Here is a 23,768-nt window from a genome sequence, read left to right on the forward strand (position 1 = left end):
AAAGTAGGCTGGGCACGGTGACTCACGCCTGTAATCTCAGCACCTTGGGAGGCGGAGGTTGGAGAATCACTTGAAGCCAGGAGTAAGCATCATAAATGTCTTAATCCTTACTATATGTAATGCATCCTATTTTTTATTTTACTTGGTTCAACATTTAAAAAAGTAATGCAGGTTTGCAAATGAATTGATTTTATTGTATTAATGGGTCATGACTAACTGAAAACCATTTTTTTAAGCATATTGTTATAAAACTGTGTGGGTATGCTGTTTTCCTTGGACAGTCTGGGCTTGTATAACAGATCGTGTCCATTAGTGAGTATTTTCCATGTTTCTGTGGTGAGTTGCTGCATGGAGCAGCTGAACATGTGCTTCCTTTTGGGTGTCTATGGATGGAAGAGGTTGGGAGATTGTGCAGAATTCAACACTTATTGTAGTCAGGCCAGAGGTAAGCCTTAGTAGCAGATTTAAAGCTGTATTATCTACTTCTAGAAGCTGAGAGACATGACACACCCATACCCTTAATTTCACCTTACTTAGCAGGCAACAAGAAATGGGGGCATTACTCAGGGTATCATTAGGATGCTTTGGGCTGCAAGTAACAGAAGCCTGACTCAAATTGGCTAAAAGGGTGAAGGCACTTATCTCACAAAATCGATGTTCAGAGGTAGAGCAGTCTGCAGGCCCACAGCAGCTGAGCATGGCCTTCGGGATCCCGGTTCTTTTCATGAGTCCTCAGTCATCCTAAAGCTGGTTCTACTCATGGTTGCAAGAAGGCTTCCTGTGCTAAATGAAGCCTTAATTCCTTGTAGTATAGACTGGCTAGAGAGAATTAAGGCTACTGTGGCATTTTCCACAGTGTTTTGTTCGTGCTTGCTTTGTTCATTTCTTCCTAGTTTCCCCACTATGACCTCCCTAAGAAGAGTGAAATGATTGGCACCTAATACAGAGTCAGGAGAAACACTTGGGTTAATTCATGCTGTTTGTCAAGTGTTTCTAAGTCTCCCTTCCTCTGGGCACAGGCTTTTTCATTTAGTGGAATTAACTGACTAGCTCTGGCCATGAGTTTGCAGAGTGAATAAATGGCTGCACATCTTCTGTATGAAGCATGAAGTGAGGCTATTTGCTACGTAGGGTCCTGGGAAGTGAATTAGCAATATGAGGGAAGGGAGTGAGAAGGCCCACTGTGGAAAATGTGATGGGTGGTGTAACGTGAACATAAAGATGAATGGATGGCTGCGTCTTCGCATGTGTAACGGGGCACTAAATGTGCACTTGGCCTTTTGAGGTAGATGGTTGGTTTTCGTCGAGTTCCTTGATCTGGTTCCTGGGAACTTGGCAGTGGACCTTGGTCTGAACCTACTCAATCTCTACTCACCTTCCTCCTTTTTTCTCCCTTCCAGGTTTGCAGTAAGCATTGGCTACTGGCATGACCCTTACATAGAGCACTTTGTGAGACTGTCTAAAGAGAGGAAAGCCCCTGAAATCAACAGAGGCAAGTGACCATCTCCCTCCCCAACAGCACCTCATCAGCTACCTGAGGTTTTAGGGGTTCATTCTTGAAGGAAGTCGTGGTGTGCTCCCTTTCCAGCTGTGCGCAAAAGTGCTTATTTCCCCAGATCTTCACCAACACGGTGTGTTATAAAACTTGTTTGCAGCCATAAAAAGGAATGAGATCATGTCCTTTGCAGGGACATGGATGAAGCTGGAAGCCATTCTTAGCAAACTAACAGAGGAACAGAAAACCAAATACCGCATGTTCTGACTCATAAATGGGAGTTGAACAGTGAGAACACATGACACAGAGAGGGGAGCATCACACACTGGGGCCTGTCAGGGGTGGGGGGCAAGGGGAGGGAGAGCATTAGGATAAATACCTAGTGCATGCAGGGCTTAAAAATCTAAATGGCAGGTTGATGAGTGACAGGCCCCAGTGTGTGATGTTCCCCTCTCTGTGTCATGTGTTCTCACTGTTCAACTCCCATTTATGAGTCAGAACATGCGGTGTTTGGTTTTCTGTTCCTCTGTTAGTTTGCTAAGAATGGCTTCCAGCTGCATCCATGTCCCTGCAAAGGACATGATCTCATTCCTTTTTATGGCTGCAAACAAGTTTTATAACACACCGTGTTGGTGAAGATCTGGGGAAATAAGCATATATATATGGCATATATATACCTATGTAACAAACCTGCACATTCTGCACATGTATCCTGGAACTTAGAGTAAAAAAGAAAAAAAAAGAACACAATATCTACTTCCACATTAAAATCATCACAATAGTTTTTGAAATTTTATTAAATTTAATGAATTCGAAAAAAAGTATTAATCTTCGTTAATCTGTCGTGTGAAAAATGGTATCTTACTGCAATTTTAAAAATGTTTCTCCTATTTATAGGTGACGTTGAGGATCATTTTCATGTGTTTGAAGCCCATTTAAATATCTTTCACCGTAAACTGTCCCTATCAGGAATCACTTTTTCTTCCCCAATGAGAAAAATACATAAAGCTTTATTTTTCACATGTGTATTCCTACACTCATTGGATAAATACGGAGAAACTGCTTTATAGTACAGGTATGAGGAGGAGAATCTCTTAGAGTTTACATCAGACTTTTCCTCTGGTTGGTTGGTTGCCTATGGCTCATCTAGGTGTCTGGACTAATTATGTGGATTTAATTGGGTTTTTCTATAAGGAGACGTTCCAAAGGCTTTTGTATATTTCAGGCTGAGCATATCTTAGTTTTCACGCCTCTTGTCTGTGTATGTGAATCTTCCCTAAGGATGGAAATTGAGGATTTCTGCCCAGTTGCGCAGCTTGAGGGTTTTAAGTCTAGAGGACGTGGGTCTTTTACAGCTTTGTTGATGTTCCTCACTGTGGGTGGGAGGGAAAGTGTTGTGAGACCTGGTAATTCTCAGATGAGGGAGGGCTCAGAGGTGCTGACAGCAGTAGGCCTAGGCTTAGGAGATTTGGCCCTTAAGATTCTTCAACAGGGCTGGGCGTGATGGCTCACACCTGTAATCCCAGCACTTTGGGAGGCCGAGGCGGGCGGATCACGAGGTCAGGAGATCGAGACCATCCTGGCTAACACGGTGAAACCCCGTCTCTACTAAAAATACAGAAAATTAGCCGGGTGTGGTGGCGGGTGCCTGTAGTCCCACCTACTCCGGAGGCTGAGGCAGGAGAATGGCGTGAACCCGGGAGGCAGAGCTTGCAGTGAGCTGAGATCGCGCCACTGCACTCCAGTCTGGGCGACAGAGCAATACTCCATCTCAAAAAAAAAAAAAAAAAAAATTCTTCAACAGGGTTGGGTGCGGTGGCTCACGTCTGTAATCCTAACACTTTGGGAGGCCGAGGCTGGTTGATCACTTGAGCTCAGGAGTTCAAGACCAGCCTGGGCAACATGGTGAAACCCTGTCTCTACAAAAAATAAAAAATTAGCCAGGTGTGGTGGCATGTGCCTGTAGTCCCAGCTACTTGGGAGGCAGAGGTGGGAAGATCACTAGAGCTCAGGCAATCAAAGCTGCAGTGAGCCAGGATTGTACCACTGCATTCTATCCTGGGTGACAGAGCAAGACCCTGTCTCAAAAAAAAGAATCTTCAGTAGATTTATTTTCCTCCCCGGCTCACAGTATGAGTAGGGTTGGCCATTTAAGTATTTATTTATTTTGAAGCTCGCACCAACAGGTAACTTGTTCCAGAACATAGCTAGAATATGGTTTCAGATGCCTGCCCCTTAGAAACTCCAGAGCGTAAAGAGAAGTCTGTATCTGGATGTGCATGTGCCATGTGCAATATTTGATTGGCGGCAGCCTGAATGTGTTAAGTCCCCAGTTTCTCTTTCCCAGACAGCAGAGTATGCAGGAAAGGTAGTCATTCAGCTCCATTCTGGCTTAGCAGTGTAAAGCCTGAGAGGGAAGAGATGGAGAATTACTTTTTGTTGCCTTATTTTAGTGTTAATGACACTATTAGGCTCTGCAGATAATTTCCATCAAGGAAGTCAAAGGCTTTGAGACAGGAGCCTGCCTTATTCTCAGCCAGATTGAGAAATTGACCAAATGACTATAATTCTTGTGTGTGCAGGGAATCTTGGCCCTCAAGTTGGATCCTGTAGGTGGGTTCTATAAGAAATGCCAAGAAATTTTAAAGCGGTGGTTTCTGAAAACAAGGACATGCAATTTTATTTTGCATTCCCTCCCCTGCTTTTGAGGCAGATTTCCTAACAAATGCTGCACAGGCAAAGACCCCCACCCCACGCCCTGGCGGCACCCCTCTCTTCTACCCTGTATTTGAACCTTTAGAATGCAGCCAGATTGGAGAGTGCCTCCCAAATGGTTTATGGTGAGGACATTTTTCCCCCAGTGTCCAATCCATCGTGGATGATATCTCTGTCAAATACAATAGAAATGATCTAGAAAAATAAAATGAGAATGACATACAATGTACGATTCCAAATCATTTATTAGTAGATTGAACAGACTTGAAATTTCTCTGTCAAATTGTAATAAAGTTTCTAAATGCTATCAGATTTTTTTCTTAAAATAGTCACATACTGTTAACAGCCATGCACATACTTTGAGCAGCATAGTTTTAGAGCACAGACAGACCTTGTGATCTTTTCTTCTTTATTTCCATCTCCTTTTCCCCAACCCTCCACCCGAAAACTTAACAGTGGCGCAATCTTGGGCCACTGCAATCTGCCTCCTGGGTTCAAGCAATTCTTGTGGTCCATCCTCCCAAGAAGCTGGGATTACAGTTGTGCACCACCATGCCTGGCTGATTTTTGTGTTTTTAGTAGCAAGCCATTTTATTAGGCAGCAATTTGCCGGTCTTCTCTGTGACCCCCATTTTACATAGAGACTAACCCATTCAGGGTGGAGGTGAAGGGAACAGGATAACAAATATAGCTTCCTTTGTGTTAACATTCATCTGTTCAGTTTCCTGACCCATACTATTATTTTTCATATGATCTCACAATTTTCAGGTTTACCCGAGTCCAGAGTAGCTTTCACTATAGCCATGAAAGGCACATTTCCAAGATGGACTTTAGACGTTTCAATGTAAAACACTTATTTTTCATACATAAAACTATAGCTCATTTTTTCAAAGGTAGTTAATTGCTTCATGAAATAGATTATACTTACCTTGGTTCAGATGCCTTTAACAAAAAAAAAAAAACACCAGAATTTGAAAGTTGCTATTTCTCCCATAGAGTCTGCAGATTAACCTCTGACACTGCAGAAGGGCGCATGCTCTCTGTTTTGCTCTTCTCCTGGGATGGGCTTCACAGGGATAATTTCTGTCATCACTGGGTGATAGCTTGTTTCTGTGCCTCCCCTCCCCCCTAGGATATTTTGCTCGAGTCCATGGTGTCAGTCAGCTTATAAAAGCATTTCTACGGAAGACAGAATGTCATTGTCAAATTGTCAACCTTGGGGCAGGCATGGATACCACCTTCTGGAGATTAAAGGTATGTTCAAATTCCCCTCCTCCCTCCCCAAGTGTTTAGATTTTTTTCGTTAGATTTTCACCTAATTCGAAATGTAAACATATATTAAAAGTTATGCAGCGAAAGCCTGTCTCCCACCCCTGTCCCATCTGCCTAGATGCCCCTACGACTCTCAGTCCTGTTTTATCTCACCAGGGCCCTGGTGACAGATATTTTAGGTTGTCTCTAATTGTTGTTACAAATGGAGCTATAATAAAAATCCTTATATTTCCCTCAGTATGAGTAGAAATATGTCAGGAGGAGAAATTCTACCAGTTGAATTGCTGGAATGGAGAGCTCATGCATGCATTTGTAACTTTTTTTTTTTCTTTGAGCCAGAGTCTTGCCCTGTCACCCAGGCTGGAACGCAATGGCACAATCATGGCTCATTGCAGCCTCGAACTGCTGGGCTTAAGCAATTCTCCCACATCAGCCTCCCAAGTAGCTGGGACCACAGGCATGCGCCACCACATCTGGCTAATTTTTAAGTTTTTGTGTAGAGACAGTGGTCTCACTATGTTGCCCAGGCTGGTCCTGAACTCCTGGCCTCAAGCGATCCTCCTGCCTCAGCCTCTCAAAGTGCTGGGATTACAGGCATTAGCCACTGCGCCCAGCCTATATTTGTAATTTTGACAGTAACTAAGATTTTGTCAGGATAATGGCCTCTTGGGTAAAATTTGGAGATTCATATGGCTGGGTGATGATAATATGTTGCAAAGCCATTTTGTAATCTTTTTCTGATTTGGTCTCTTAACTGCTCTGTTAGAGTATGAATGCAGGTCTAATTACATTCTCAGAGGGAAAGAAAACTGGAGTGTGGTCTTTGGCTCCTGGGCTTAGGTTTTTTTGTTTTGTTTTGTTTTTGTTTTTTGAGACAGTCTTGCTCCTCTGTTGCCCAGGCTGGAGTACAATGCCACGATCTTGGCTCACTGCAGCCTCCACCTCCTGGGTTCAAGCGATTCTCCTGCCTTAGCCTTCTGAATAGCTTGGACTACAGGTGCACACCACCATGTCTGGCTAATTTTTGTATTTTTAGTAGAGACGGGGTTTCACCGTGTTGGCCAGGCTGCTCACAATCTTCTGACCTTGTGATCTGCCCACCTCGGCCTCCCAAAGTGCTGGGATTACAGGCGTGAGCCACCGTGCCTGGCCTCCTGGGCTTAGATTTTAATAGCCAAACCGTTTCCCTACAAAGTCCTCACTAATTGGCCGGGCATGGTGGCTCACACTTGTAATCCCAGCACTTTGGGAGGCTGAGGTGGGCAGATCACTTGAGGTCAGGAGTTAGAGACCAGCCTGGCCAACATGGTGAAACCCTGTCTCTGTTAAAAACAGAAATTAGCTGGGTGTGGTGGTGGGCACCCGTAATCCTAGCTACATGGGAGGCTGAGGCAGGAGAATTGCTTGAACCCAGGAGATTGTGGTTGCAGTGAGTTGAGATCATGCCACCGCACTCCAGCCTGGGCGACGAGTGAGACTTCGTCTCTTAAAAAAAAAAAAAAAAAAAGTCCTCACTAATTGCATTTTTTTTTTGTAGGTTTGTACAGATTTTGCTTGGTTCTTCTGTCAGGTCCGTCATGTGACAGTAATGGGTACATGCATTTCTCCAGATTTTTTGTGGATGTTGACCAAGACCCACTTATCTGTTTTGTCCCCTAATCAGTTCACCTGATATGAAGGTCTTTGGTCATCAGACCTCTCAACCCTTCTCTTATTGAAGTGAGAAATCAGTGACTTCAACAGAGTGTGGGTATTTCTTTGCCTCTGCATTCTCTTCTCAAGATATAATCACTAACATCATGAAGTGTTTTTACATATATGACCTCATGAATTAACACGAGAACTCTGTAAGGGTGTTTTACACAGATGAGGGAAATGAGACTGCAAGATTGTCTTCCAGGATCCTGCAGCCAGAGGCTCTGGGGCAGGGATCAAGCATTGTTATCTGCCCATTAAACTCCAGATTTCTTCCTCTTTCCCCTGCACACAGCCTCTGTGGTTTTTCAGGAGGGTGACCTTCCCTTTTCTGTAGATCTGTTGTATCTTTGTTTTTCTGTCATTGTTATTTTTGAGACAGAGTCTTACTCACTCTCTCACCCAGGCTGGAATGCCATGGTGTGATATTGGCTCACAGCAACCTCCACCTCCTGGGTTGAAGCGATTCTCCTGTCTCAGCCTCCCCAGTAGTTGGGATTACAGGCGTTCACCACCACGCACAGCTAATTTTTGTATTTTTAGTAGAGCTAGCATTTCACTGTGTTGGCCAGGCTGGTCTTGAACTCCTGGCCTCAAGTGGTCCACCTGCCTTAGCCTCCCAAAGTGCTGAGATTACGGGTATGAGCCACTATGCTCGGCTGACCTGTTGTGTTTTTGTAATGAGTTGTCCCATGGTGTGGTGTGAGGAACCAGAGCACAGTACAGTGTGAGAGAATGTGCTATGTCAGTGTTAACAGGCCGCTGGAGAGATCCTGCCATTGGACCTGAGACCCCGTTGACTTGTCACGCAATTTGTTTTTTTTCTCCCGTCTTGTAGATGGATTAATAATTAATAAATCTGAGCCTCTTATTTATGAGCAAAGTAACCTGAGGCTTACGTACCCCTCCTAAGAAAAAGGCAGTCAGTCAGTAGTGAGGAAGGAAGACTGTATAGTGTCTGAAAGTTCTTTGTGGAAATGTTTTGGTTTTGATTGGTAATTATATTGGGCTGAAGGCCTTTTTTTGGTCTGAAGTTTCTTTTAAAAAATATATATATATATAAAACATTTGTTTGCTTTTTTAGAGCAGGTGTTACAAACTGTAGCCCAGGGCCAAATCTGGCCCACAGCCTGTTTTTGTAAATAAAGTTTTATTGGAAGGCAGCCACTCCCATTTGTTTGCATATTGTGCTTCAGCAGCCATATGACAGTTATAACAGCAGAGTTGAGTAGTTACAACAGAGACCATCTGGCCTGCAAAGGCTAAAATATTTACTTTCTGGCTCTTTACAGAAGCAGTTTGCCAATCTCTGTTTTAGAGGTATGTGTGTGTCTCTAAAAGTGTAGCGAAAACATTGTCTGTGGGTCTTAGTGTCTCATGCACCTTCCAGCCGGAATGGTTCCTAGGTTGCACCAGCAGAGGTTTAGCTGTGAGTCATGGGTGTGAGCTTGTTCCATAAAATCTCAGGAGCCCAAGACTGTACAGTTAAAGACTCCCATCTGCTGGCAGTGAGCAGGAACAGGACAAAGAAGAGTTAGTCCTGTCACAAAAAAGGAATAAAGGGGCCAGGTGCAGTTGGTCACGCCTGTAATCCCAGCACTTTGGGATGCTGAGGTGGTTGAATTGCTTGAGCTCAGGAGTTTGAGACCAGCCTGGGCATCATGACAAAACCCCATCTCTACAAAAAATAAAAAAATCAGCCAGGCATGGTGGTGCACACCTGTGGTCCCAGCTACTTGGGAGGTGGAGGTGGGAGGATCACCTGAGCCCCGGAGGTCGAGACTGTAGTGAGCCAAGATCGTGCCACTGCACTCTAGCCTGGGTGTCCAAGCGAGACGCTGTCTCAAAAAAAAAAAAGGAAAGGAATAATGGGTGAGTGAAACCCTTTAAGGGGCCTCCATTTCTTGGTGTCTCCAGAATTCTGTTTCCATGGAACCAATGGATCCCTACAGCCTACTTTTCTCCATCTCCCTGTGGAGGGAAGCAGGGTCAATTTTGGCAGTCTGTGAGGTGGTCAGCCATGTCGAGTCCCCTTTGGGTGCCCCATTCCTCCTGTCCTGTGGCAGCTGTTCCCAGTCTCGGTGTCTTCCATACCAGTCAGTTGCATGCAGGCTATTTGGAGTGAAATATCAAAAGGGCCATCAAGAATCACAGAAGAAGAAGTTGAAGCATCACTTGTCACAGCCATTTTGCCCCTTTCTCAAGAAACAGGATATCTTTTTTTTTTTTTTTAAGTTCTGGGGTACATGTGCAGAATGTGCAGGTTTGTTACATAGGTACACACATGCCATGGTGGTTTACTGCACCTATCAACCCGTCAGAGTCTCACTCTGTTGCCCAGGCTGCAGTGCAGTGGTGTGATCTTAGCTCACTGTAACCTCTGCCTCCAAGGTTCAAGCGATTCTCCTGCCTCAGCCTTCCGAGTAGCTGGGATTACAGATGCGCACCACCGTGCCTGGCTATTTTGTAGAGATGGGGTTTTACCATGTTGGCTGGTCTTGAACTCCTGGCCTCAAGTGATCCACCACCCTCAGCCTCCTAAAGTGCTGGGATTACAGATGTGAGCCACCGCGCCCCACAGGATGTCTTTCTTAAGCGCTCCGGGTGTGCCTTTTGTAAGCTTTCTCTGCTCTGACTTCTTATTCAGAAGTTTTACAAGGTTCTAATGCATGGGAAAGCTCTTTAAAAAGGAAGAAGTCCCATAAGAGCTGCAGGGCACTATGCTGTCTTTCATTTATATACCTTTAATTGTTCTCATTGTCTTCTGGAATTTTAGGTGATCCTTAATTTCCCATATGCTGTCAGTAAAAGTTCTTAAAAGGTGTTGTAGAAATTGAAATTCCTAGTGAAAGTTATTTCCATATCCCCCTACCCATACCAATTCTCCTGCCTCAGCCTCCCGAGTAGCTGGGATTACAGGCACCTACCACCATGCCCAGCTAATAGTTTGTATTTTTAGTAGAGACAGGGTTTCACTGTGTTGGCCAGGCTGGTCTCGAACTCCTGACCTCAGGTGATCCACCTGCCTCAGGCTCCCAAAGTGCTGGGATTACAGGCGCGAGCCACTGCACCTGGCCCCCCTCAAGTATCTTGAAATAGCTTCTGCATAACCCTACCCAGCAGGCATGGGCTGTACCTCTAAGTGTGATCAGCTCAGATTCATGAGCCCAAGTCTCCTTGGATGGCTTTTTCTTTTTTTTTCTTTTGTGACAGGATCTGGCTCGGTCTCCCAGGCTGGAGTGCAGTGATACAATCTCAGCTCACTGTAGCCTCCTCCTCCCAGGCTCAAGCCATCTTCCTAACTCAGCCTTCCAAGTAGCTGGGGACTACAGGTGCAAGCCACCATGCCTGGCTAATTTGTATTTTGGGTACAGATAGGGTCTTGCTATGTTGCCCAGGCTGGTCTCGAACTTCTGGGCTCACGCACTCCTCCTGCCTGGGCCTCCCAAAGTGCTGGGATTACAGGTGTGAGCCACTGTACTTGGCCGTCCTTTTTTGTTTTAAAAAGATAAATCCCAGCCTGGGTCCCCTGGGATTCCAGCAGAGGACTGGTCTTTATGTGGGAGGGTGCTGTATCTTTCAGCCCTGATGTTTGCTCTTAAGGGTCATTTACCTACTAGGATATGGTTGCTGGTGATTTCTGCCCCCATTATGCTGTCCACAGGAGGTCTGCTATGCCGCACTCACCCCGCCGGGATTCATCTGTCCCTCTATACCTGTGCTCCATCTCTTGTTACTGTCTCCATGAATGGTTCTCTTACCTGCCCAGTTGCTCCAGTCAGAAACAAGGTGTCACCCTAACTTTCCTTTTCCTCCATCCCATCTTCTACCAGCGAAGCCATCACCAGGTTCTGGATGTCAGCAGTCTTCTTTGTTTTAAAAAAGTAGTTCTGTATTTCTGGGATAAGTGGAGAGGGGGAGAGGCTGGGCAGGTGGGCCAGGCTATAGAGTGCCTTGTTTCTTGCTGAGTTTTAGCAGTGTGCAGAGCTGCAGAAGGCCACCTGCAGTGGATAGTGCAGTACACAGCAGCGTGCAGCTTTGAGACACCAGAGGGGGTGCTGGGACAGTCTGGGCTGGAGGTGACAGAGCTCAGGAGGAGTGGAGGGATTCCAGAGGCATCAGCAGGGCTGAGGTACTGGGTGGCTGGATAGCGAGGAGGGCACCGAGAGAACACTAGGATGATAGGATGATGTGTGCGTGACTGGGTAGGGAGGGTGTAGCTACCAAGCAAGCCAGGTGACCCAGGGCTGTGTGTGTGCATGTGCGTGTGTGTGTGTGGTTGTGTGTGTGTGTATGTGTGTCTTTCATATTTGTTTGACTGCAGGCCACAAGAAGAAATAAATGTTACATCCTGAGCCAGGGCCCCCATCTCTATACCTGTGTCTGTAACAATAAAGGCACAGACGTGTTGATTCAAATGCTAGAGACCTCATTTTAGGGTGCTGCTTTCCTTTGATCCCCGCCCTACTTTCCTTCTTGCCCTGGCACCTTCTTTCCAGCACGTTGTGCAGTATTCAAAACGCAGTATACCTTCCCTTATTGTTATAGCTCACAGGCTCTTTGGATCCCCGTGTGATAATTTTACTAAGGTCAGGCCCTTTCCTGTGAGCCCCACATGTATTGCCTCATTAATCTTCACAACCCCTTAAAGTGTTAGCATTTTCTTCACTTTTCTCTTTTCTTTTTTTTTTTTATTTTATCTTTGAGACGGAGTCTCGCTTTGTCGCCAGGCTGGAGCGCAGCAGCGCGATCTCAGCTCACTGCAACCTCCGTTTCCCGGGTTCAAGCAATTCTCCTGCCTCAACCTCCTGAGTAGCTACTTTTTGTATTTTTTGTAGAGATGAGGTTTCATTCACCATGTTGGCCAGGATGGTCTCGGTCTCTTGACCTTGTGATCCGCCTGCCTCAGCCTCCCAAAGTGCTGGGATTACAGGCGTGAGCCACGGTGCCCGGCTTCTTCACTTTTCAAACAAGTAAATCCTGGCCCAGTGAGTTTACTGACTTTCCCAAGACCTTACAGCATGTAAGTGGTGGAGCTGGGGTTTGAGCCACTCCAGCTCCAAGAGTGCCTGTTCTTTAATCTACCATACTTCACTATCACAGAGAAAAATGTATCAGAGGCTGGGCACCTGTAATCCTCGCTACTCTGGAGGCTGAGGCAGGAGAATCGCTTGAACCCGGGAGGCGGAGGTTGCAGTGAGCTGAGATCATGTCATTGCACTCCAGCCTGGGTGACAGAGTGAGACTCCGTCTCAAAAAAAGAAAAAAAAAAAAAAGAAAAATATATCAGAAGATAATACCCTTAATATATGTGGTGCTTTTGATACTAGCTGTTTTAACCTATTTCACCCAAAAAATAATGCTCGTCAAAACCTACTCCATTGATTTCCTGACCCTCCTAATGGAGCTCAAGCTGCCTTTTTTGTTGTTGTTAAATCGTTTAAACTTTTTAATTTTTTTGCATGGACAGGGTCTCGCTGTGTTGCCCAGGATGGCCTCAAACTCCTGGCCTCAAACGATCCTCCTGCCTCAGCCTTCTAAAGTGTTGAGATTACAGTCGTGAGCCACTGCACCTGGCCTCAAGCTGCCTTTTGAAAATACGGAGTATATTCTACTTCCAAAGCACCTCTCAGCTCCTCCCCATCATCCCAGCTGCCACCTGCTAGCTCAGGCTCCTTCCTGGACCTTACCTTCTTACCTGGCTGACTCCTCTGGCTTCCTGACTTTTTACCTTCATCTGTGCTTGCTTCCCTCAAATCTATTCATGAGTAATTCGAAAAGCACGTCTGCCCATATCAGTCCCCTGATTTAAAAATCCTTAAACACTCTATTGCTCTTAGGTGCCTAGTGCTTGATATGTGGAAGATGATCAGCACATGTAAGAGTAAAGAACTAAAAAGTATTGTGTGTTTTTCCCCAGGATGAAGATCTTCTCCCAAGTAAATATTTTGAGGTTGACTTTCCAATGATTGTCACGAGAAAGCTGCACAGTATCAAGTAAGTGTGGCGTGGCCAGAAGAACAAAAGCCAGCGAGAATTCAGATCCAGCTCTTAAGAGATGGCAGATCTGAATGCCAGAGACTTCACTTTAGGGTGTTGCCTTCCGTTCACTGCCCCCCAGCAACTTTTTTTTTGCCCTGGCACTCATTCCAGCATGTTCTACAGTCTGCAAAATGCAATATACATTTCCTTATTACAGATCACAGGCTCTATGGCTCCCCATGTAATTAAAATTAACACGAGGCCAACCAAATCTCCCAGACAAGGTTTTTGTTTTTGGGGCTTGTACTCAAGCACTAGGGAGACAGCAGAGGCACAAGGACTGTCTTGTTGGCTCCCTGAAGAGGCTTGCAGAGATGTTTTTATTAGCGAAACGTGGGAATTGACATCATGAGTAAGGTATGCAGGCTGGGCTGGGCAAAGCACGTGAGAGGTAGGAGATGCGGGTCAGCGTATCTGGTTGTGCTGGTTCTCTTGGTTAATGGGCCACTTGGTGGTCTGGCTGGCGGCAAGAAGACTGTCAATCAGTTGTTCAGTGTTCCTTCCTGAGGTGGGATACTCCATAACCTTGGTTTCATAGTTAGATTTCCTAAGGCCAGTTCCTAGAACTTTAAGTAGAAGGCATTGTTAAGTATTATGAAGAAGCAACCCTATTCCATTTCTGTTCTATCTCTATTTCCCCCTGAGAGATTTCACCCTCTATTCTTAAGGAGAAAGGGCTGAAGATCTCATCTTCTGAAGCTACTTCCTGCTGAACAGGGATGTCGTCCCTGCCTAACTTTAGGGGGTGGGGAAATCTCTCACTGGCTGTCCTAAAGACCTGTAGGGACTGGGGTGCTCCTGGGATGTTATGGGTTGGAATTCTTGGGCCATCATTAGCTTGACTTGGAGCTATTGAAACCTGAAAGACACAAACTTTACCAAAAGGTTAAAAACACAATACGCCAAAAGTAATAGCAATTAAATGACCACTTAGGGTCCGAAGAAAGGTAAAAACCATGTCATACTTTGTAGGTATCCACTGATGGAGCCCCAGATGGTTTGAGCAGTAGAGTCATTACGATTATGTAGCCAGGTAGCCTCTTGGTGAATCTTTACTTTTATTTTCTTTTGGAGACAGGGTCTCACTCTGTCATCCAGGTAGGAGTGCAGTGGTGCCATCATGGCTTACTGCAGCCTCAACCTTCTGGGCTCAGGCAATCCTCCCACCTCAGCCTCCTGAGTAGCTGGGAATAAAGGCACATGCCACCAAGGCCACCTAATTTTTTTTTCTTTTTTTGTAATTTTGTAGAGATGGGGCTTAGCCATGTTGCCCAGGCTGGTCTCAAACTCTTAGGCTCAAACAATCCACCCACCTTGGCCTCCCAAAGTGCTGGGATTACAGGCATGAACCATTGTGCCTGGTCTTGGTAAATCTTTTGAACTTGCAGTTTAGCCAATCCTGAACTGTTAATGTAAGAACAACAGATGTGGTTTATTACTGTGCATACCCGCCCTTGTTCAGCCAGAAGATAGTCCAGGGCAAATCTGTTGTCCAAGACAGCATTGGCTAGGGAGTGCAGGGAGGCTTGATGTCCTTTCATGGCTCTGCCTGTACTAGTTGCCAGTGTTTCAAGGGTTTGAAAGTTTCTCAAAGCTGTCTCACAGTATGCAAAGCCATCCCAAGGGGCTATTCCAACTCCTGCCAAAATTAGCCCTGTTGCCTTTTTAGATTTCACAACATGTGTGATATTATGAACTGTTATTCTACTGGGACTTAAAGTACCTAACATGCATTCCTTATTGCGTTGTACATTATCCACACAAGGGCACGCTAGTGCAAGTAACAGAGAGGTGAAATTGGCTGAAGGGTAGCTGTTGATCAGATGGCAGTCTGGGTGTCCACAAAGGAACAGAATACCCCATGGGTGCACAAACTTACACAAGGCGAGAGGAGTTCAGGTGAGCAGCTAAGCTGTGGAGAGAGGTATGACTGTTTTGGCATGGGGGAAAAGATAGCCTTCCTGAGCCCAAGTTTGATTAGGGTTTTTCTTTACTGCTAAGAGAAAACCCGGTGGGATTTCAAAGTAGGCAGTCCAACTTCTCTTTTTTCCACCCTTTTTGGTGACCAAAGCATTTAGCAGCCCAATGAGGTTTATACGTTCAAAGGAAAAGGAGACACTTAGGTCCACCATAAGAGGTGCAGAGGTTATTTTAGGTTTCCATACCTCTTTTGTGAAGTTGGTAGTTGAGCTTTTAGGGAGTGCAAGAGGCAGCCCCTCTGAGCCTGGGGATGATGGTAGCACACCCAGCAGTTGGACAAATTATTACCTGAAGCTATAATGCCGGAAAGGTTGTCAAGAGAGTTTGTTTCTCATTTTAGTAGGCCTAGCCTACCCTGTGCCCTGATGGGGAGGAGTAGGAACAAAGTAATGAGTAGCATCTTTATACCCAGCAGGGACAAACAAAGTCTTTACCTGAGGGAGGAGGCTGAGCAAAGCAACAGAATAATAGTAAACCAATTAGTAATACAAGGAAAAGTATTGGACTCAAGATCTCTAACCACATTACTTCTCCGATGATGAATTGGCTCTCCTGAATTTGAGATCTTCCACAGGTTTTCAGGAGTAAAATGGGCCATCTGGGCGAGTCTGGAAACATTTAGGAGAAAGCATTTCTGATCGGGAGAGGTGTACCCAGCTAGTGATTCCTTGTGAGTTGGCTGCAGTTGGAGTGGTCAGGATCACCCAGTAAGGGCCCTCCCATTTAAGCAAGGGGTGGTCCTCCGGGGAGCCTGCCCTTCGAGCCTTTAGGAGGACTTGGTCCCCTGGATTAACTTGTAAAGGGGTTTTCCCATCCTTAGTGGGGACTGGCAGGATTTTGTTTCCATATTCTGAAGTCACCTTTTGAATCTGTCCTAAATTGATACTGTAATTTTTTATGTAATTCTTCACCTAACAGGAGGTCAGTGGTGAGGAAAGGCCTCTGGTAGATCATCTGAGAAGAACTAAGTCTTAGGCTGCACGAAGGGGCCCTGCGGACCCTGAGAAGACTGGGAGCATCTTAACCCAGGACTCGTGCGTCTCCTGAAAGAGTTTGGCTAGAGTCGTCTCAAGTGTATGGTTCATCTTAACTTTCCCTGATGATTGGGGTGCCAGTTCATAATCTATTCCTAAGGTTGTGGAGAGGCTCTGAGTAATCTTACCCATGAAGGAGAGCCTGTTACCACTCTGAGGGGACTTGGGGAGTCCAAATTGAGAAATTACTTCCTTTAGTGAAGGTTTACAGACTTCTACTGCTTTTTCTGTACAGGTAGGGAAACCCTTGACCCATCCAGTAAAAGTATCCACAAACACCAGGAGATATTTGTACCCTAGATTTGGAGTCATTTGGGTTAAAACAACCTGCCAGTCTTCTCCCAGATAAGTTCCCCTGTGTTGAACCAGTTTAAGTCAAGAAGGGAGAATTGGATGGGTGTGGGGATTATTTCGGGCACACAATTCACTGACAAAGGTTACTTGTTTTACACTTTTTCTTAGTTTCTTTCTGGTGAATATTTTATGGACAGAATTCCATAAAACATCTCTCCATTAATGAGTGGCATCATGGAGATGCTTAGTAACTTTCCACTGGTCAGTTCCTGGAATAAAACTTGTCACCATCTGTGAACCATCCAGCACTGTTTTCCTGGTACCCCTGCCCCTTAGCTTCCTCTTGCTCTTGTTGTGAGTATTGTAGGTGATTAGGAAGGTTGGTAGGGTCTGTCCTTAAGGCCAACACATTGCTGGGTTCCTATAACCAGGTTGCCTGTCTTGTGGCCCTATTTCCTTGGCTGATGAGGGACCAGTCCCTCTGGTGGCCTTTGCAGTGAATGACTGCCACCTGGCAGGGAAGTTGTGCCGCTTCCAGGAGAAGTTGGATTGGATCCTTACGTTTGCCTGGGGAATTTTTAACTGTTAACATTCCCTTTTCCTTCCATATGGCTGCATGGGCACACAGCAGGAGAAACCTATACTTTGAGTTGGTGTATAAATTTACTCCCTCCCTTTCTCCCAGTTGTGAGGCTCTGTTAAGGCCTCTAGTGCTGCTTTTTGTGCCATTTTGGGGAGGAAGGCTTTAGTTTCTGTAGTCTCCTTCAGGCTTACTACTGCATGTCCTTTTGGGTCTCCCTCCACAAAGCTACTGCCATCAGGATATCATTCCGTCTTTGCATTCTCAAGAGGCTTATCTCACAAGCTAGGCCTGCTGGAGTCTGTTTTGTGGGCCCTGTGCATTGATGCTGTGAGTCCTCATCATCTGTGGTTGGGAGTGAGGTTGCTGTGTTCAAAGTCTGACATACCCTTAAAGTAATATCCAGGGTGTCTAATAAGAGAGCTTGGTAGTTGGTCAGCCTCCCTGCAGTGAGCCAATGGTGTCCCTTGACTTCTAACCCAGTCTGAACCTGGTGGGGAGTCATAGCTTCTGTATATTGTCCCTGTGTCAGCTTAGATGCTTCACTAAACAGCAGGGCAGTGGCTGCCACTGCCCTCCAGCAGCCAGGCCGCTTCTGTGCAACTGGATTTGTCTGTTTCGAAAAACGAGCCACTGGCTTCTGAACAGGTCCTAACCTTTGAGTTAAGACTCCCAAAGCTATTCCTAGTCTCTCACAAACATACAAGGTAAGTGGTTTTTCTCAGGGAGTCCAAGGACAAGGGCTTGACCCAGCTCAGTTTTTAGAGGTTCAAAAGATTGTTGACATTTCTTCTCCCAGTACAAGGGCTCTCTTTCTTCCCCTTTTTGGGTCTCACATAGGGGTTTAGCCGTCAGGCCATAATTTGGAATCCAAATACTACAGAAGCCCACCATTCCCAAGAAACCCTGGGGCTGCCTTTTTGTTTGTGGGACCAGCAATGAAGTGATTGCTTTTTCCAGTCCACAACTAGTGTTCGGGCTCCTGGGGTCAGAATGAACCCCAGATATCGGAACTTCTGTAAAGAAATCTGGGCCTTGGATGGGGCTGACCTTGTATCACCGCTCAGCCAGGAAATTCAAGGTTTTAATGATATTAAAATCTGAATCCTGCCATGTTTGGCTGACAATCAACAAGTCATCCACATATTGTAATAAAAGTCCCATTCTGTAGGCTTAGCTCCCTGCATTCCCAAAAAGGTGGGGGCCTTCCCAGAAGCCCTGGGGGAAGCACAGTCCATGTGTACTATGTGGCTTTCTGGGCATCAGGGATTTCTCCATTCAAAGCAAAAAGATACAGGGATTCTGGGTGGAGAGGGCTACACAAAAGAAAGCATCCTTGAAGTGTAGTAGAGTGAAAAACTGAGCATCTCCAGGTATCTCAGCACAGACAAGCTTGGGACCAGTGTTGGGTGGATGGGAATGACTGCCTCATTACCCCCCTTCAAGTCCTACACAAACTGATATTCTCCATTAGGCTTTTTGACAGGGAGGACCGAGGTGTTGCCTGGGGACTGGCAGGGTTTAGCCCTTGCTCTAGGAATTTGTGGAGTAATGGCTGAACCCCATTCAGTGCCACAGGTTTTAGGAGGTATGATTTCCTCCATGGGTAGCCCATCCCAGGCTTCAGGTCTGTCTTTACTGGCGGAACTTTATTAGCCTGTCCTAGGACTGAAGTGTCCGATAGGGAAGGGGTGATGTGATCCTTGCTTTCTTTGGGTATGTTTTGGGTCTCAAGTTCCTGTCCATTTAAGAGTGCTAGCAGGTGAATTCCCTGTTCTGGCTCTGCCTCTACCTGCAGTCTGTCCTCTTCCAGGGAGATGGTGGCTCCCATTTTGCTTAATAAGTCTCTACCCAGCAATGGAGTAGGACATTCTGGGGGGCATACAGAAATGAGGAGAAAAAAGCCTAGACATGGCCTCACAAGCAAGAGGGAAAGTAAATTTTCTTACCTTAGGACACCTGTCTATTCCCATTACCCTGCAATTGCAATTGGAGAGGAGGCAAATAGGCTGGGTCAGGACCGAGCAGGCAGCTCTGCTGTCCACGAGGAACTGTTTTCCTACCTGCCACATCAAGGGTGACCTGAGGCTCCGTGGTGTGATGACGATGGAGTGTGCTGCAGTCAGAGCCAGGGTGCTGTCAGGCGGTGTGTATCAATCTCATCTGAAAGCTTGGTGAGGAGTGGCGGCTGGCCAGGGTTGCCTGCTGGCTGTCCTGTTTTAAGGAGGTCAGGGCAGCCTCTCTTCCAGTGACCCCCTCCATCCTGCAGTAGGCACATTGGCTCCATCCAAGGTTGGCTGTCTTCGATTGGTTGGTCTCCTGAGAATCCTAGGGTCACCCTGAGATGGTGGATGAATTAGGGCAGCCAGAAGCTGTGCTGTCTTGGTCAGTCTCCTCTTCTTACCTGCCATCTGTGTCCTGTCCGTTATTGAAAACCTTAAAAGCCGCCTCTGCCAAAGTCAACAGCAGGGTCTGGGGTCTGGCCTCCAAATTTTCTGTAATTTCCTTCTAATGTCTGGAGCTGACTGAAGGATAAAATGCATGGCACGCGATGCTTCCCCTCTGCTGCCTCTGGGTCTGCATGGGTGCATTTCCCAAGGGCCTCAGGGACTCGATTGAGGAAGACTACTGGGATCTCCTTCTTTCTCTGGGTAATTTTCTTGACCCTGTCATAGTGTACAGGTTTTACTATACATTTCCTTCTTCCTTCAGTCAGGCAGGTGACAAAGTGGCTCATTCTAGCTTTTTCTAGGTTTTCTTCATAGTCTCACTCACGTGGAGACTATGCCTGGGACCGCATCTCCCCCTAAACAGATGACTGCATATTGGTCTTTAGTGACCACCTGGCTATTGGCATATTCCTTAGCCTTTCCAAATATGTGTTGCTTTTCATCAGTACTGCAAAGTGACCATAACATCCTGCCACGTCAATGAAAAGGCAAGATTTAGTTTAACAAATTCATCTCTAAACTTACCAGGATCCTCTGAAAATCTACCAAAGTGTTTTTTACATAGTCCTAGATCCACCACCAAAAAAAGGAACTTGCACCCTTGTCACTCCCCCGTTTCCATCCATTTCTCTGAGGGGAAGACAGCCCTGGGCCAGTGGGGAAGCAAAAGAGGGTGCCTGTTTGGAGTCCGATTGGAGCGCTGTTGGGGACAGCACAGGGGCTCCCCTCCCCAGGAGGCCTGCTTAGGGTAGGGAGGGAGTACTCGGGGCCTGAGGCTGTGGAGGTCCGCTTCTTCAGGTTCCTTCAGGAGGAACCTGGAAATAGGGGCCACACACACCTGACAAGAATCCAGTAGCTTTGGGTCCTAGCTTCATAAAAGCTTGTAGCTAGGTGTCTCTCCCCATTTCTCTGTCCATTCACAGAATAGGTCGGGCGGTAAGATAGTGTTAAAACTAGGAGATCCACTTCTGCCCATGGCCATTTTTCTTGATCTAATGTGTACTAGGGCAGGTTGTATTACAGAGGAAAATCAGTTTCTTTTTTTTTAATTAAAAAAAAAAAAATTTGTTTTTGAGGCAGGGTCTCACTCCATTGCCCAGGTTGGAGTGCTGTGGTATTACCACAACTCACCGCAGCCTCAACCTCCTGGACTTAAGCGATCCTCACTTTAGCCTTCTGAGTAGCTGGGACCCCAGGAAGGCACCCCCACACCCGGCTCATTTTTCCTGTTTTTTGTAGAGGTGGAGTCTTCCTATGTTTCCCAGGCTGGAGTTTCTTTTTCTTTAAACCATCTGATTTGGATTCCTTCCATTTAGAAATGATACATCCCAGATGTGAGTCTTGGAAGATGCCTGGGGCATTGCCCATGACTGTAGCCCCTGTGTCTGCTTGTCTTATTAAAGGACCAGGGGCAGGGTGCAAGCACAGGTGTCAGGCGACGAAAAGAGAGTTGGCTCCCAGCCCCACACAGCACAACAGTACAGGTCACACAAGAGGGCCGGCGTGAGCAGTGAAGAGAACTCCCCAAAACCGAGTGCCAGCTTGGATGGTTTCTTTTTCTTCTTCAACCTTACAGCAGGTCCAGGTTCTACTGACCAGTGTCCTGCATTTGGTAGTAACCGAATGACAGTCAATAAGATGTTGAATTAAACATACAAAAAGGAAAAACAGATCAGGGCATGAGCTAGGCAAACTCCAGCCTCATGTGCCGTCAATTCTCCCCGCATAAAGGCAGCACCCAGAGTCCGTAGGCTAAAACACTGAACAGACAGAGAAAAGCTCACAGGCTTCCCTTCCCAACAGGTGTGGCAAAGGGAGGGAAAGCACTGAAAGACTTGAAGATTGTCAACTATTGGGTCTGAAGCCAGGGCACCCAGTAGTTCCTTCCAGCCGTGTCAGTCCGTCCTGCACGGGTGTCTGTTCAGTTCGAGCCAATGAAGTTAAAAGTGAAGGAAGGAAAGCAGAAAGGAAGAAGGAAAAAGACAACAAATAGGGGACGCGAGGGAAGGGAAAACATTGTCTGGGGCAGGGGTGGTGAGGAGTCTTGCAGAGACCAGAGGAAAACTCACCAGTCGCGAGACTAGAGGAAAACTCGCCAGTCGCGGTGGCAGCGCTGAATCAATGGGGCCTCCCTCCGGCTCGCTGGCTCACAAGCCTCCCTTGCAGGGAGGGAAATTACTCCTTGTGCTCCTACCTGGCTCACCAGATAATCTGTTATGGCAGCAAGCAGATTTTCCAGACAAGGCTTTTAGTTGGGGGCTTGTGCTTGAGCGCACGGGGAGACGGCAGAGACTCTGCGGCTGGCTCTCTGGAAGAGCCGGGAGAGACGTTTTATTAGCAAAGCCTGGTAACTGACTTCGGGAGAGGGCATGTAGGCTGAGCTGGGCAAAGCATGTGAGGGGTAGGGGATGCGGGTCAGCATATCTAGTGGCTGATGGTTATCTTGGTTAATGGACCACCTGGTGGACTGGCCAGAGGCAACAAGGCTGTAATCAAGCTTGTTCAACCCCAGGCCTGCGGGCGGGGCAACATGCAGCCCAGGACTGCTTTGAATGTGGCCCAACACAAATTCGTAACATTTCTTAAAACATTATGAGATTCTTTTGTGACTTTTTTTTTTAAAGCTCATCAGCTATTGTTAGTGTATTTTGTGTGGCCCAAGACAGTTCTTCAGTGTGGTCCAGGGAAGCCAAAAGATTGGACACCCCTGCTGTAAATCAGTTGTTCAGCGTTCCTTCCTGGGATGAGACACTCCACCACCTTGGTTTGATATTTAGATTTCCTAAGGCTAGTTCCTGGGATTCTTTAAGTAGAAGGTCTGGTTAAACATGAAGAAGGAGCCGTATCCCATTCCTGTTCTTTTTCATTATGACTCTCCATCCATTAATGTAGTTTCCTGGAACATTTAAAAAGTGACCCCATATTTTCATAATCTGAATTTTTATGTCTTTTGTTTACTACTTTATTCCGAGGGCATGTAGAAAGTTACCTGGCCTTGCCCAGGCACAGTGGCTTATGCCTGTAATCCCAGCACTTTGGAAGGCCAAGGCTGGTGGATTGCTTGAGCCCAGGAGTTCGAGACCAGCCCAGGCAACATGGTGAAACCTCGTCTCTACTAAAAATACAAAAATTAGCTAGGCATGTTGGGTGCATCTATAGTCTCAGCTACTTGGGAGGCTGAGATAGAAGGATCACTTGAGCCCAGGAGGTCGAGGCTGCAGTGAGCTATGACCGCACCACTGCAGTCCAGCCTGGGTGACAGAGCAAGACTGTCTCAAAAAAAAAAAAAAAAAAAAAAAAGTAAGTTACCTGGTCCAGAATAGATGTGCAGTAAGTGGGTTTTTGTGTATATGAATGAATGAATGGAAGACTGAAGTTAGTTATTATAGATGACATATTATGGGGGCCATTCCGAGTCTAGTATCAAGGAGTTTACAGAGTTGCAGATGACAGGTTTGCTAATGTGTGCTGAGAGCTTTCATAGCCTAGTACCATGTTAAGTGCTTCACTTGGATTGTTTTCATTCAGTCCTCACAGCACACGCATGAATTAAGTGCTGCTGTTATCCCCTTTCTGCAGATAAGGAAACTGAGGCTTAAAGAAGTTAATTTGCCCAAAGTCTTTTATCTAGGAAAGGGTGGAGCTGAGATTCAAACTGTGACTTCAAGCTCAAGATCAAGGCATCTTCATAGTTTTCTGGTTTTTGTTTTTTTTTTTTTTTTTTTGAGACGGAGTTTTGCTCTTGTTGCCCAGGCTGGAGTGCAATGGCACGATCTCAGCTCACCACAACCTCCGCCTCCTAGGTTCAAGCGATTCTCCTGCCTCAGCCTCCCAAGTAGCTGGGATTCCAGACATGCGCCACCATGCCTGGCTAATTTTGTATTTTTAGTAGAGACGGGTTTTCTCCATTTTGGTCGGGCTGGTCTTGAACTCCTGACCTCAGGTGATCTGCCTGCCTCGGCCTCTCAAAGTGCTGGGATTACAGGCGTGAGCCACTGTGCCTGGCCCGCATCTTAATAGTTTTAACTACAGTCCCTCCCCATCCCCCCTTTTAAATTAGTCATTTAAATAAAACCCTAATTCTTATATTGAAAAAAATGTGAGTAAACATTAAGTGTTTCAGCTGTCCTTTAGAAAAGTCTGATCCTTATAAAGTGGAAATAATTTTCAAGCTTTATTTTTTCTAGATCCATGAAAATAATGGATCACCC

General features: G+C 46.1%; 1 protein-coding gene across 3 annotated transcripts in view; it reads left to right on the forward strand.

Annotated features, from left to right (window-relative positions):
* The window catches only part of LCMT1 (leucine carboxyl methyltransferase 1), a 65,853-nt gene that overhangs the window by 14,738 nt on the left and 27,347 nt on the right, over positions 1–23,768 (forward strand). For 2 of the 3 annotated variants that reach the window (XM_003813690.5, XM_003813691.5), the window contains exons 2-4: positions 1,401–1,492; positions 5,343–5,464; positions 13,098–13,174. In XM_003813690.5, the coding sequence (XP_003813738.2) occupies positions 1,401–1,492; positions 5,343–5,464; positions 13,098–13,174 (291 nt within the window). The remainder of the gene's footprint in view (positions 1–1,400; positions 1,493–5,342; positions 5,465–13,097; positions 13,175–23,768) is intronic. The other variant, XM_008966262.5, reaches the window with a different exon arrangement.

This window comes from Pan paniscus, chromosome 18 (genome assembly GCF_029289425.2).
Source record: "Pan paniscus chromosome 18, NHGRI_mPanPan1-v2.0_pri, whole genome shotgun sequence".
In the NCBI taxonomy this organism is placed as follows: Eukaryota; Metazoa; Chordata; class Mammalia; order Primates; family Hominidae; genus Pan; species Pan paniscus.